At 54.1% G+C, this 14,850-nt stretch overlaps 1 protein-coding gene across 3 annotated transcripts; it reads right to left on the minus strand.

Annotated features, from left to right (window-relative positions):
• Nucleotides 1-1,799: 1,799 nt before the first annotated feature.
• Nucleotides 1,800-10,358, minus strand: ALOX15B (arachidonate 15-lipoxygenase type B). Of its 3 annotated transcripts, XM_077746681.1 has the most exons (14): nt 10,212-10,358; nt 9,916-10,130; nt 9,598-9,684; nt 7,151-7,273; nt 6,741-6,844; nt 5,016-5,188; nt 4,681-4,827; nt 4,387-4,590; nt 3,388-3,474; nt 3,099-3,268; nt 2,831-2,952; nt 2,633-2,733; nt 2,384-2,554; nt 1,800-1,979 (listed from the first exon to the last, which is right to left on the minus strand). In XM_077746681.1, the coding sequence occupies exons 1-14, from the start codon at nt 10,356-10,358 to the stop codon at nt 1,800-1,802; spliced, it is 2,031 nt and encodes a 676-aa protein (XP_077602807.1). The 3 variants fall into 3 exon arrangements, with proteins under 3 accessions (XP_077602807.1, XP_077602808.1, XP_077602809.1); XM_077746682.1 differs by lacking the exon at nt 3,388-3,474; XM_077746683.1 differs by lacking the exons at nt 2,831-2,952; nt 3,388-3,474 and having other exon boundaries at nt 3,112-3,268.
• Nucleotides 10,359-14,850: the final 4,492 nt, after the last annotated feature.

Consider the following 14,850-nt stretch of genomic DNA (forward strand, 5'->3'; position numbering starts at 1 on the left):
CCATCCATCTACTATCCACGCATCCATCCATCGATCCATCCATACAATCATTCTTACTTTTATCCAACATCAAGCAAATATTTGTTGGCTATCTCTCACATGTCAGCACAGTGCTGGGCACCAGGCATGTAAACTGAATGAGACCCAGGTCCCGCCATCAAGATACTCATGGTCTGGTTGGGGAGACACACAGGTAAATGAAAAGGGGGCACAGAAGGGTTTTAGGACTCATTTGTATACTAGCTCCTCCATTCAACACCTACTTACTGAGCACCTGCGGTGTGCCAGACACTGTGGGGGGCACTTGTGAACCCCGTCCTCATGAGCTTATGGTCTAGTGATAAAGGGGAGGCTGGAGCTCATGTCTTCGGAACATGCTTCATGGTAGCCTCAAGGGCGAGGGAAGGATGGGGGAGGCACACCAGCTCTCAACAGCCTCATCTAGGAAGTAACATACATTACTTCCTCCATAGCCCACTGGCCAGAATTGGTCATATTGCCCAACCCGATATATTTAGTGACCACAAACTCTTTCTGCCACAGCATCTATTAGTTTCTGCCACCGCAAGTTAAGTCAGACGTTCCCTTCCTCATGGAATTTGACTACTGAGGCAAATAATTCAAGGGCAGAAAGGGGTAGGACCTTGGTCATTCTGAGGACAGTGTCCATTGATTCTTATGCCAGAGCCCCCTGGGTTTCCGGTCCTTCCTGAGGATTCTATTTAATTCTCGAGACGCTCAGTTTCTTTTCCATAGACTTTATTTTATAATTGATTATCGGGAATGGTTTTCTGTTGCTTGAAATCAAAAGGTTTAACGGCTATATGTCCCCGACTCTTTGTGCTGCACAATCCCAGCAGAGGGGGCAACCGTTCAGGAGCTGCGTGCTGGACTTCCTGAAGCACCTCTCTGTTTCAGTAGTTGGGCTTGTGCGGTGACTCGAGTATATATTGCATTTTGCCCCCGCAGATTTTAAAAACAAGTGAACCTGAAACACCAAAGCACTGATACAATAGGAGACAGAGGTGGAAATCATTCGGTCAATTCAAAGGGACACACGTTGGCCTTTGTGGATGCTCATCGATTTGGAACAAGGAGAAAGAAAACCAGAATCTCAGAATGCGTAGGGCACGTCGGAATTCCGTCACTGAGCACTGAGCCCCGAAGGCAAGCGTGGCTCATGGCAGCATCATTTCTGATTCTCTGCAAGTGGAACCTGCTTTATAAGGTGCAAGCTCTTTGTCCGACGTGGAGGCAGGGTTTTGAGAAAGTGAACATGGGCGGTGCCTGCATGTCCCCAGAGGCTTGTCCTCCTCTGTTGGTCTGGTTTCCGGGGACCCCTTTTTAGTGGGTGGTTCATTCTAAAGCTGGAGCCAGGGGTCACTATGAACCCCTCGGGCAGTTCCTCGACCTGCCCCTCCTCGCACTGCTGGGCGGTCTATAGGAGGCTGCCCTGCGTCAAGTGACCGTTATGTCCACTCAGCTGTGGTTGGTGGGGTCAAGGCCAAGATAATGTCCCCCCCCTCCATGTAATAATATCATACAAAAATGCAAAGCAAAATAAAGCCCTAAAACCCATTCAGGGGGCTGTGGGCACTTTGAGGCTTGGAGCGTTCAAAAGGCATGGTGGTGCCTTCCTGTTNCTTTTTTTGTGTGTGTAGGGAGTGAGTTACATGTGGTTTGGCCATCCCAGGAGAGGCATATGGGGGCCTGGCTTTCTGGGGGGGGTCCTTTTGTCTGGGTGGCTTAGATCAGTGGGGTCATAGGGACGTCATGCAGGGCCCTGTTCTTTAGAGGATTTAGATGGAGACGCTGTTTTCGATGAGCGGAGGGTCCAGGTAAGTGTAGGGCAGGGCCAGCTCCATGTTGCGTTTCCGGATATCCTTCGAGATCTGGGCCAGGCGGCTCTGGAAGGCGGCGATGCTCCGTCGGGGGGCCTCCTCGGTGAAGTGCTCATCCGGGTAGGTGCCCAGGGGCCTCTGGAGGCAAACGCAAGGTCGGGTGAAGGGACCGCTCAGCGGCTGTGACCCGCCTTGGCCCTCCACCTTGGGGTCCTGAGCGCAGCCTCCCACAGAGCTTCATCCAAATGCCTCCCTCTAAACAGTGGGGATCCCCACAGGCAGCCCTTGGGGACTGAGCCAAAGGGCCAATCGGAGTTTTAAAGGGGGTGCCGCACCCCCACCGTAGCACGATCGCCTTGCGGCTTAGGGTAACTCCGCATCAACGCATTTGATCATCTGACCCTCCTCGTGAGATGTCCCATGCTCATGGGCCCCCCCCTCCCCGCAGGAAGGCTCAGTGGGGATGAAGGGACTCCGATCCTTGATGGCAAGGGGAGGGGAAACACCCCCTCGCATCCCCTGGCTCCCGGCCCCACACTCACTCGGTCTCCAGGCTCCTGGCTCAGCAACCAGAGGGTGAAGACAATGTCACAGGTGGCGTTGACCGGTGGGAGGGCAGCTATAAACCCCTCTGGCTCTGTCTGGCCTTTGGAGGTGGGTGGGGGCAGCTGCATGGTGGGAGGCAGGTTGGGCATCCAGACACAGGAGTCAAACTGCAGGCCGAGAAGGCAAAGTGAGTCCCAGGAGCCTGGCCCCCTCCATCCGGCCACCCCGGCACTGCCCCATCTCACCTGCCCTGCGCTAATAGCGTAGTGCTTGGCTGAGCAATTGAAGATCACCATGGTGACATATTGCACCAGGGATTTCCGGGTGTCCAGAGAGGAGGGCACCCCTGTGGGAAGAGGCGGGCTGGGCGTGAGGCTACCAGGGTCCTCAGGGCCACGCCGGAGGGGCTTGAGGGTGGGGCCCAAAGGCTGAGGTCCCCGTACCTGAGCTCTCTCGGCCCAGGAAGCCTTCAGAGAAGATCTCCCACACCCAGGCCTGGAGTTCACTGTCATCACGCACGGATGCATCACTCGGGTAGTAGATACTGATTATTTCAGAGACAAAGCTGCAAGATGCACTGGGTTCAGTCCCCACTTTTGACCTGAGCCCTCTCCGAGGAGTGGCTCCCATTCAACATCATTGATGTCCAGCCCTCCTCCCTGTGGGGAGCCTCCCTGGGCACTCCCAGCTCTCTGGAGACAGCGCCCTCACCTCTCCATCGCACCCCAGACCTGCAGCCCATCATCCCGGTAGTAGTAGCCCGGGATGCCTTCCACTCCTCGGGCCCGGATGTCCGCGGGCAGACACAGGGAGGTATAGCTCAGCGTTTCCATGCGCCTCTGTATCAGGTCAGAGAAGCCTTCAATGCCGATGCCTGTGGACTGGGAGGTAAGACTTGTGGGTGCCAGAGCTCTCGTCCCAGAAGCATGCGGTAGGAGCAGTGGGAGAGATAGGGCTCCCCCTGTCTCGCACCTCCCCCCCCCCCCCAGCAACTTCTTACCCTTTCTACCACCTGGCCCGGGGCGATGAGCAGCTCGCGCCCAAGAGTGTTGATGTGAAGGGTGTACCGAGTATGTGGGATCAGCAGCTGGAAGGGTTTGGAGAAGACAGAATTGGGGGAGGCCCGGCTCTCGCTGGCCCCAGACCTCCCCCTGGAAAGAGATGACGGGAACCAGAGGGGTGGCCTGGGACAGGGGTCAAGGCTCCAGAACGAGGACCAGCGTCTTATGCTGTGATCTGGGCCTGGCACCTTGCTGTCTCTGGGCTTCAGGTCATTGGGCAAATGAAGGGGCTGATCTGAATAAGCACTGCGAGCCCCCCAGCTCTGGCGTTCTGTGATTTCCTCGGCCCTGGGCAGGTAGTGCGCCATGGAAACCCGGCTCCGGGAGCTACAGATGATCCAAAAGAATCAGCAGGGACTGAAGATAGAGAAGGGCCTGTGTCTGGGACCCAGGAGACTGAGCAAGAATCAGAGAATCCAAAAAGCCATGGGGGAATATTCCTGGCCTTCAGAGAAGACAGGCCTTGGGTCCCTGGAGTAAAGGAATCTGGACCACCTGAAGGCTTAGCAGAGCCCAGGGGACCTACGGAGCCCACTTCAGAGACAAGGTTCCCCTCCCAAGGCTCCCTCACCCCTGCCGCCATCTGCAGGAAACCTGTTGGTCTCTCAAAGCCAAGTTCACACTTTGGCGTCTGCCAGCCACAGGTCTCTCCTAAGAGCTGGGCTTCTGGATGGCCGCTGGCTGTGAGCTGCTCTCCTCTAAGGAGAGGGACGCTCTCGGAGGCACGGCTGGCTCTCACACGCGGTCTCCTCCCCCACCCCTGTCCCCATGCACGTCACCCAGGCTCGCGGCCATGGGAAAGCAGGCGCTCAGGGGCTGGGCTCTGCACCCCCAGTCTGGAAGGACAGAGCCGCGTGGGGACAGGCGGAGGAGAACTCCGAGGTACAGGGACCCGTGGGCTTAGGGCACAGTCCGGACCACCTTGCAGAGCCACTGACCTTGAAGAGTGGGTGGCACTGAGGCAGCTGGCGCAGCGTGGCCATGGTGAAAACCTCAGGCAGCAGGTGCGCTTCCAGCAGGTGCGTTAGGGCCTCGTTGACGGAGAACTCAGCATTGCGCACCCACGTCTTGGCCAGCAGCCAGTCCCACTTGTTGTCACTGGGCAGGAAGATGGGGCTGCTGGGTCCTGGGGTCTGGCTGAGCTGCAGGAGAAGCCGGTGTAGTGAGAGGTGGCCAGGGGTGTCTGCCAACCACTCAGTCTAACCCCTTCCTTCCCTCTGCCCCCTGCCCACCTGGATGGCGAGGGGCAGCAAAGGCCCTCCCCCGGGGCGCTGGTATAGCAGCGTCATCGGGGCGGCAGAGAACTGAGGCTTCCCGTTGATGACATTGGTGCTGACGCCAGAGAGGATGCCGTGATCCACCAAGAACAAGGAACCCCTCTGCGGGAGAGAGAAGGGGAGCAGGGGCTGCCAGCTGGCTCTCTGAAGGATGCAGGGGTGGGTCAGGGAGAGGGTGGGGAGGGGAGAGGAGTGGGCCACGGAGAGGGTGCTCTGGGCACGCAGCCCTTAGGGACTCTGAGCCTCCAGCAGAGGGGGTGGCACGCAGAGCCTGGCCTCGGGCCCCTCACCGCCAGCTCAGCCTGCAGACTGGTTCCGGGGCCCAGCACCGGGGCCACCATGTCATTGGTGACAGGGAAGTTCTCTGGGAGGGAGTGGCAGCGGCGGATCAGGACAGGGTTGAGGCCATTCAGGAACTGGGAGGCGAAGAAGGTGTCTTCTTCCCAGTGCTCATAAACGTACTCTGTGGGGGTGGAGAAGTGGGGACTCGGTCAAGGTCACCTTCAGGGTGGAGCTGTCCCAGGGCCATCCAGGGTTCCCTTTGCTTCTTTATACCTTTTTCAGGGCAACCTCTCAGCCCTGTTGGCCAAGCAGTAAATCTCAGTTTCCGGCACACCTGTCCCACCGTCTACCAGATATCCCAAGGTCAGGACTCAGCAGGCTGGGAACCACCGCGGGTTCCTGCTCGGCCCCAGCCTCTCCCATCGTCTGGCATCTGGGGACCAGCACCTTTGTCCAGCTGGCTGCTGTGGCAGAGCCGGGGGTCTCTCTCGTGCACTCTCTCCCTGCTCCTCTTCCACCAGGTCGCACTGACGTGCCCTCCTGGGTAGCTCTGCCCCCACCTTGTGTACTCCATCTCTGCTGTCACTGCCTTGCAGAGGCCACCATCTTCTTTTTTTTTAATTTTTAAAAAATGTTTTATTTATTTTTGGGACAGAGCATGAGAGGAAGAGAGGCAGAGAGACAGGGAGACACGGAATCCGAAGCGACAGCACAGAGCCTGACGCGGGGCTCGAACCCAAGAACATGAGATCATGACCTGAGCCAAAATCGGATGCCTAACTGACTGAGCCACCCAGGTGCCCCAGAGGCCACCATCTTCTGCTGACCATTTCTTTTCCATTTTTTATTTATTTTTTTATTTTTTTTAAATGTTTTTATTTATTTCTAGGAGAGAGAGAAAGAGAGAGACAGCGTGAGCAGGGGAGGGTCAGAGAGAGAGGGAGTCACAGACTGAAACAGGCTCCAGGCTCTGAGCTGGCAGTCAGCACAGAGCCCGGCGCGGGGCTCGAACCCATGAACTGCGAGATCATGACCTAAGCGAAAGTCAGACGCTTAACTGTCTAAGCCACCTAGGCGCCCCTCTTTTTCATTTTTTAAATATTTATTTATTTGAGAGAGAGAGAGAGAGAGAGAGAGAATCCCAAGCAGGCTCTGAGCTGACAGCACAGAGCCTGACATGGGGCTCGAACCCACAAACCATGAAATCAGGACCTGAGCCGAAGTTGGATGCTTAACCGACTGAGCCTCCCAGGCGCCCCCCTCAAACACTGTTCTTGGTACTGTTCACACCTACTCGACTTTGAGGCCTCCGCATAAAAGTCCCCTCCTTGGGAGAGTTTACAGGACACCCCCAGACGAGGGAGGTCCCCCTTTTATGTCCTCTCGCTGGAGTCAATGAATGGTTTCACAAGTGAAGCTCATTGTTGTGATTTTGAGCCTCGTGTCCGCTCGCCCGCTCAAATGAGAGCCCTGTGGGGATACAGAGAGTGTCCCCATCCCCTAACCCAGTGTCTGATGGAAATCTGTCCAACACTGTTGGATTAAGAGGTGTTAGAAGGTTAGGGATGCCCCCATCTACACCCTCTTTTGTATCTGTGGAGAAGGTACGGTCTAGCAAGGGACAGGGGACTACCCAGCGTCACATGGCGAGTCGGTGCTCGGTTTGCTGAGGCTCCGGCCCACCACTTCCCTTCTCAGGGAAGAAGTCAGGAGCTCCAGTCCATGTTCCTTACCACTGGCTGGGGTCTTCCGGAAGTTGAACATCCTTTTCATCTCATCCAGACTCTTCCAGAGCCCCTTGCGGTCTAGCAGCCCTTTGAATATCATCTCTGTAAACCTGTCGGGGGATGTCAAGGGTGGGTGGGGGGCAAGAAGCTTTGGGAGACCCCCCCACATCCCTGTCAGCTGGCTTTATCCTTCCTGGAATCTTGAAGCAGCCTCTAGGGTAGCCAAAGTAGTGCTTCCCTGCCCCCCTCCCCGCCCGCTGGCTGAGATAGGCATTGTCCTGTGGGAACGGGTGGGGCAGAGGCTGCGCCCCGGGTAGGGCTGTGTGACCCATGTATCCTTGATGGTGGGGGAATACAGAAGGCAGGGGTCCTGGGGCATCTGAGGCCCAGGGTGGGGAGAAGGTGGGCATCCTTACCCAGAGCCAGCTTTCAGGTAGAAGTTGGCATTCTTGGCTATAGAGTATTTGATGTTGAGATCCAGGTCTCTCACGGTCTTCTCATTCAGGCAGTGAGGCCAGCCTGGGCGGTAAGTCTTCCAGCTGAAGGGGAGAGCAGGAAAGGGGTCAATAAGAAACCTCAGGGAACCCACTGACTAGGGCCAAGGGAGAGGTAGGCCCTCGGAGGCCCTGGTCACAGCTAGCACCCTTCTACAAGCAAGGGTGTTTCTCAGTCCTGCCCTTGCCTGTCACCCATAAGGCCTGAGGGGCAACTGCTGTGTTCCCACAGTGAGACTTCTCCTCTGGCCATGGCTGACTGGTGCAGGGCTGGACACTTAACCAGAGGTAGACCAAGCAAAGTCCTTCCCGAGGAAGTAGGGATTGGGGCTGTTAAAAAAGAGACATCACGGGCCGTGTGGGTGGCTCAGTCGGTTCAGCGTCAGACTTCAGCTCTGGCCATGATCTCGTGGTTTGTGACTTTGAGCCCCGCATCGGGCTCTGTGCTGATGCCTCAGAGCCTGCAGCCTGCTTCGGGTTCTCTGTCTGCCTCTCTTTGCCCCTCCCCTGCTTGTGCTCAGTTTCTCTCTGTCTCTCAAAAATGAATAAACGTTAAAATTAAAATTAAAAAAAAAAAGACATCAGATTCAAAATGGAGTCACTTCCAGGTCCTGTTGACACACCCCCTTCCTTCCTGTCGGCTTGCTAGCTTGGTTTTGTCCTCTGACTTAGGAGACAGAGGCATCTAAGGGGAGGCTGTCGTGAGGACAGAGTTCAGGAGGGCATCCCATGGAGAGGCACTGTGGCTTCCAGAGCTTCGGGGAGCCCAGAAACTTACTCTGCCCTGGCCACAGGCCTCTCGATCAAGCTAGCACAACACAGCCTGAAGACCCTTGGGTGAAATGCTAAGATCTCATCCCAGCAGAGTGGAGGACCTCCAGCCAGTCTTCCTCCTCTCAATCAATCATTGCCTTTGGGTTTGAACTTTCAACTTCGAAGAGCGAGTTGCCATTAAAGCTCACAGCTACCAGGTGGTGACGGATGCCTGGTCTCTCAACTGTCCTGTACAGACCCCCTAGCGCCACCCAGAGATCTTGGTGAAATGCAGATTCTGATTGAGGAGGTCTGCAGGGGGTGGGGCCAAGAGCCTGGATCTCTAACAAGTTCCCAGATGATGCTGACAGTCACCTGAAGCCACGCTTTCAATACTGAGGGTCTAGACGGTTGCTGCACAAAGTGGCCGAGAGACAACAGTAACGGCACACATTTGTGCAGGGCTTGGCAGCTGGCTAGGTGGGTTCTTCTTCTTCTTTTTTTGGGGGGGGGGAAAGAACTTTTTTAAGTTTATTTATTTTGAGAGAGAGAGGGAGCGAAAGAGAGAAAGCACATGAAGAAGACAGGCAGAGAGAGAGAGAGAGAGAGAGAATCCCAAGCAGGCTTTGCAAGGTCAGCGCAGAGCCCGATTTGGGGCTTGAACTCACGAAGAACGGCAAGCTCATGACCTGAGCCGAAATCAAGGGTCTGACATTCAACTGACTGAGCCACCCAGGTGTCCCGACTCGGTGTGTTCTTAACCATTTTCTCATTTATTCTTGCGAATAACGCACATCAGATTGCTATTCTTAACTTCTTTTGCAGAAAAAAATAGGGCTCAAGAAGGTTAAGTGATGCCCAAGGGGTCACGGCTGCTAGGTCTCAGAAGCCCTGGGTCTGTGTTTTGGCAGAGGAGAAGAAAAGCCACTCCACGGACAGGGACCGCAGACTTGGGGCAGTGGTTTTGCTGGAGATAAAATTCGAAACATGGGCAGAATCACCAGAAACCAAGCGTTTCCCCAGAGATGTGATCAAAGCCTGCAGCCAGCACCACGGACAGCAGCCCCCAGTGGGGGCTGAGTTGGCCAAACCACCACCTTTTGAAGACCTGCCCCTGAGCACAGTCCCTGGCCTTCTGCCTCAGGGAGCCTCACCCGCAGCCCCAGGTCCCCTGCAACCTGTACCTGCTGCCAGGTGGCTTCTGGGACCCCAGATCTCCCAGCTGAGCCCAGAGCAGAGAAAGGGATCTCACTTCACCAATCCCGGAAGCTGAGCTTCCCGGGCCATGGGATCGTGTATTTCTGGTTCTGCCCAGGTTTCAAGAAAGGAGGATGTAAGAAAAAGCCCCAGCGCGAGGGAGACTCCCACCAGGGTGAGGCATTTCCAGCTGGGCGCCAGAGTCTTCTGGAAGGTTCTTGTAAAAGCAGTATTGCTGGGCCCCACCCTCATATCTGATTCAGTGTCTGAGGGTTCGAGAATCTGCACTTCTAACAAGCTCCCACAGGCTGCTGATGTCGTCATCGGAGGAGAGTCCTGGTAGGGACTTCGGCCAGTAGCATCACCAGGTTGCCCCGCCGCCTCCGCCCCACTCCCACCTGGGGTAGCCCCTTCCTCACCTGTAGGAGTCCTGCTTGGCCTGGAGCTCTTCCTTGCGTTGCTGTTGGAGGAGGGAGTGATCGTCTCCCCAGGAGACCTTGGCTGTGAGGGCACAGGAATGGGTGAGGAGGGCAGAGACCCGCCCCAGCCTCTCTGCCCTCCAATCAGCCACCCTCGATCAGGTCACCGGCTCCCACACTGCACTGCACACCCCTCACCTCCCCAGTGGTCACCTCTGTCAGCTCCCTTTGCCTTTCCCTACGGCACTCTCATTCTCACTCCCCCACCCCTCCCCTAGCCCCGCCCGCCACACCCTTCCCAGCGCAGGCCCAGCCGCCCCCTCGCGCAGCGCCAGCCTCGAGGGGCCCTCCATCCACTGGTAGCAAGGGAAGCGGAGAGGGGCGCCCCGGGGCGGCGTGAGCTGGATCCAGTTGCAGAACCAGGCGTCTCGGGCCAGCGGCCCCACCGCCCTGGGCAGCAGGGCGTCCTTGTGCAATTGCAGCAGCAGCACCTGGCCCACGTCCTGGGGGGACTCCACCTGGAAGTCCTCCACCTGGAGGGGAGACACTTAGTAAGTGGCAGGCCGGTCCCCGCTCCCCGCTCCGCCGTCGCCCCTGCGCCGCCAGGCACTCACAGCGCCCTTGCTGAACTCCTTGCCGAAGTGGTCCAGGGGCAGTGGGGGGGTCTCCCCCCGGGTCCCCACGATGCTGACGGCTATTCTGTTCCACGTGCCAGCCCCGATGGCCTCCCCCGTGGACACTGTCACCCTGTACTCAGCCATGGTGCCGACCCAAGTCTGGTTGTCTCCTGCGGCCGGTGAGACCTTAAATCCTGGCGGCTCCTCCAGGGACACGCCCCGCCCCACCCCCCCAGGCCAAGGTCATGTCCGCCAAGCCTCTATCCATCGATAGCACCCATTACAAGTGCCCACAGAGCCACCCCAAATGCATGACCCTGCTCTGGGCAGAAAGGGTCCTGGCTGGGAGGCTGGAGGGGAGAGGTAAAGGGGGGCTGCGGAGGGGCGCGGGGAAGGGGGGCACTCCGTAGTGCTGGGTGAGAAAGGACTGGGTGTCCTGAGGTTTGGGTAACTGGACAGAGCCAGAGAGAGTCGGTATCCACTGAGGGTCAGAGATACATTTGCACCCCTCTTTGTTGCTTTGCCTTCTTAGCCCTGACCTGAGGCTCTGCGGGCCCACCCAGCCCCCCACTTTCTTGGACTCCTGTCATTATTTTATTGCATTCATTTAAGAACCAGCCCTGTGCCCGGTACTACTACCTCAGGTGATGTGAATACTGCCTGGACAAGACTCAGTCTTTGCCCTCTTGGAAGTTAAAAAAAATCTAATATGAGAGGAGTGCCCGGGTGACTCGGTCTGTTAAGTGTCCAATGTTCTCCTCAGGTCATGATCTCACTGTTTGTGGGTTCCAGCCCCACCTCGGGCTCTGTGCTGACGGCTCGGAGCCTGGAGCCTGCTTCCGATTCTGTGTCTCCCTCTCTCCCTGCCCCTCCCTACCTCACAGTCTCAGGCTCTCTCTCGCTCTCTCTCTCAAAAATAAACATTAAAAAATCATTTAAAAATCACGTATAGGAGAAAATAAAAGGAAATGAGGCAGGCAGGAATGCAGTGAAGGAGACAGGGAGATGGGGGTGGGGGGGTATGGATTTGGGCTCAGGGATGGATAACAGATTTGGGAGTTCCAGGCTGCAGTGCTGGCTGAGATGCCCATTAGACATCCAAGTGGGGCACAGTGGAGCATAGAGCTCAGGGCTGGACTCTGTACCTGAGCATCGGTCAGCACACAGGTGCACCTGCTCAGCAGGCAGGGGCTGTAACTGGAGAAGAGGCAACAAAGGGAACAAGCCATACCTGTTAGTTCTCTGACATCTGGAAGGTCATGCAGCAGAGGCTGACCCAGGGATGATCAGTCACCGAGGTACACAGAGGACCCAGAGTGGGCATGTCATGAAAGTCAAGACATTGGCCAAAGCTAAGAGCTGCATTGGAGGAAGACAGAAATGGTTAATTACCGGGTCTGTCAAGGACACTTGTGAGTCTGTGTTACCGGCTGATGAGTGCGATTAAGGCCATCAGCCCAGCTCTAGGTGACCAAAGCCTGGCGGGCACGTGACCGAATCCCACCGTCGTGTCTGAGACCCTTGCCAAGAGCTGTTCTGGTGGCCGAATTTGGGCGGGAGCCATTGAAGTGTGGGGTTGAAGTGTGACTGGGCATAGAATTCCACGTGCCTTTACGCCACCCTCCTGAAACCCCACTAAAATGCCCCGGTTAAGGCATAATAAACAGACGAGGTCAAGAACACGAATATGGAGTTTGAGAATTCCCGCCTCAAAATCCCTTAAGGTCACCTGGGAGACGGGTGCTCTGAGATGGCATGTAGGTGATGCTGAAAACAGGTTGATGGGACAGACATTTGTATTAGACACAACTGGGACCCTTCCTCCTCCCCCCAGATACCCTCCTCCACCTCACACAGCCAGTGGGAGGCCTTCCCCAACCTAACAGACAATGGGAGGTTTCTTTTCAGGAGAGATGGATCTAGGGGAAATCTGGACTTGGGGTGACACCGGCTAGAGCTGAGGGTGGGACACGAAACTTAAAATTGGAGAGTGGGGTGAAAGTTTCCACACTGAGCAGTGGGGGCCCCAGCCCCTCTCCTTGGCTGGATCCAAGCATGTTGGCAGGTTAATATACTGGACCCCCAAACCCTACCCTCCAGTCAAGACTGGAGAACTTCTCTCTAGAAGAACCGGCCAGCTCAAGCGTCAACAGGTCCTTCAATGGAACAGCTCTGCTAAACAAAGCCTACCAGTTGACCAGCCCTAGTCAGGCGGTTTCTGGTTGACTTTTGTTGACTCACTGTTACGGATGAATGGGTGCCCAGGGGTCACCAGACCTTCAAGGAAGTCTTTTATCTAAAAGACAAGGACCAGGGACACCTGGGTGGCTCAGTCGGTTGAGCATCCAACTCTTGATTTCGGTTCAGGTCATGATCTCACGGTTTGTGGGTTCGAGCCTGGTATGGGGCTCTGCACTGACAGTGGGGAACCTGCTCGGGACTCTCTCTCTCTCTCTCTGCCCCTCCCCCACTATCACTCTCTCTCTCTCGTTCTCAAAAATAAATAAATAAATAAATAAAAACATTTTTTAAAAAGCATATAAAGGGCATTAGGGAATCTACTCTTGAAATCACTGTTGCACTATAGGCTAACTTGGATGTAAATTTTAAAAAATTAATAATAAAAAAAAGCATATAAAAGACAAGGACCAAAATACTCAAGATTGAAGGAACAGACAATGCAGGGAGCAGAAGAAAGTTTCCAACTCAAACTTCTAATTTACATCCTCAGAGAGAGGAGAGCATACGGCTCTAGGAAAGATTGTTTCCGGGCAAAATATTTGGATTTTATAAACCATCCATTCTTTTTTTTCCCTTTTTAAAAAAATTGTGGTAAAATACAGATAACATAAAATTTACTATTTTGACCATTTTCAAGTGTGCGGTTCTGACAACACATTCATAGTAGATATGATCAGATACATTGACTTTGGCAAGCAAGCATCATCACCATCTGTCTCCAGAACTTTTTCGTCATTCCAAACTGAAACTGTATTTATTAAAACAATAACAATGACCACAACAGGGGCACCTGGGTGGCTCAGTCAGATGACCACCTGACCTGGGCTTGGGTCATGATCTAAGACTGTGAGTTCGAGCCCTGCATCGGGCTCTGTGCTAATGGCTCAGAGCCTGGAGCCTGCTTCTACCTGTCTCTCTCTCTCTCTCTGTCCCTCTCTCACTCATGCTCTGTCTCTCTCAAAAAAGTTTTTTGAAAAAATTAAACAAAAAAACAAAACAAACACTACCATTCTCCCCACCGCCAACCTCTGGTCCCCTCCATTCTCGGAAAGAGTCTGAATTTGACGACTCTAGGTGCCTCGTATGAGTGGAATCCTACAATATTTGTCTTTTTGGGTCTTGCTTATTTCATTTAGCATCATGTTTCCAAGGCTCATAGCAAATGTCAGAATGTCTTTCCTTTTTAAGGTTGAGTAACTTAAGGCTGTGTGTATACACCACAGTTTTGCTTACCCACTCATCCATCAATGGACATTTGGTTTCTTCCATTTGTTTAAGAAACTTCTATGGCCAATGTGGGGCTCAAACTCACAACCCCAAGATCAAGAGTCACACGTTCCACTGACTGAGCCTGCCAGGTGCCCCTGTTTCCATTTTTTGGGGGGCTATTGCGAATAATGCTGTTGTAATGACTGGTTACAAATATGTTTGAATCCTGTTCAATTCTTTTGAGTATATGCCTAGAAGTAGAGTTACTGGATTACGTGGTAACTCCACGTTGAATTTTTTCGGGGGGCGGGGGCGGGACTGCCATACTGTTTTCCACAGCAATTCGCATTCCCGCCGGCAATGCACGAGGGTTCCAATATGTCCAAATCCTCACCCACACCTTTTTCCTATATGTGATAACCGCCATTTTAATGGCTGTGATGTGGGATCTCATTGTGGTTCTGACCTGGATTTCCCTGGTGACTGCTGGCATCAAACATTGTTTCACGTGCTTAATGGCCATTTGTCTATTTTCCTGTGAACCAATGTTTCTACATGTTCTTCGTCCAAACCATCTGTTCATGAATTATGATTCATTGTCCAGTCACATTTTCCATATATCGCGCAAGTCACATGCAAGGGCAACACATTTCTAAATACATTAAGTATTTTTTTTATTTGTAGGTCACTACTGTGATATTAAGCAATATTGCACGTACACATGTCCCCAGGTGCAGTGAGGCTAAGAAAAATCTGTAATGTTTACTGTCTTCCTGCCTTCAAATATATCCTTGGGTTCTCTGTTTTGACCTTTTCCTCTTCCTTTTCCCTTTTAGAAATTGAAATAAATCTATTTTAAAGGAAACTTGGTGTCAATACTGTCAGAGAATTTCAGTTCCCCTAAAGGAGTGTGAAAGACAGGGGCGCAATAAAAACCAGGTTACTTAACTCTAGACGGATTCTGTTGCCAGTGGCTTCTTCCTTGTTCCAAGGGAGGGGATCACCCAGTGCTATGAGGCTATTAAAGCAACAACAAATGCCAGATTGGCACTTGCTCTCTGCTGTAAGGCGAACAGACTTGTGATTCAAGGTCAGCTACACCTGTGACCCCTTCACCTCCCAGGCTATGGAGACCCCTTGCATCGGAGGGTTTTGTAAAAATGCCACTTCCTCCGACCTACCTCAG

The sequence above is a fragment of the Crocuta crocuta genome, unplaced genomic scaffold (assembly GCF_008692635.1).
Source record: "Crocuta crocuta isolate KB4526 unplaced genomic scaffold, BGI_CrCroc_1.0 scaffold139, whole genome shotgun sequence".
In the NCBI taxonomy this organism is placed as follows: domain Eukaryota; kingdom Metazoa; phylum Chordata; class Mammalia; order Carnivora; family Hyaenidae; genus Crocuta; species Crocuta crocuta.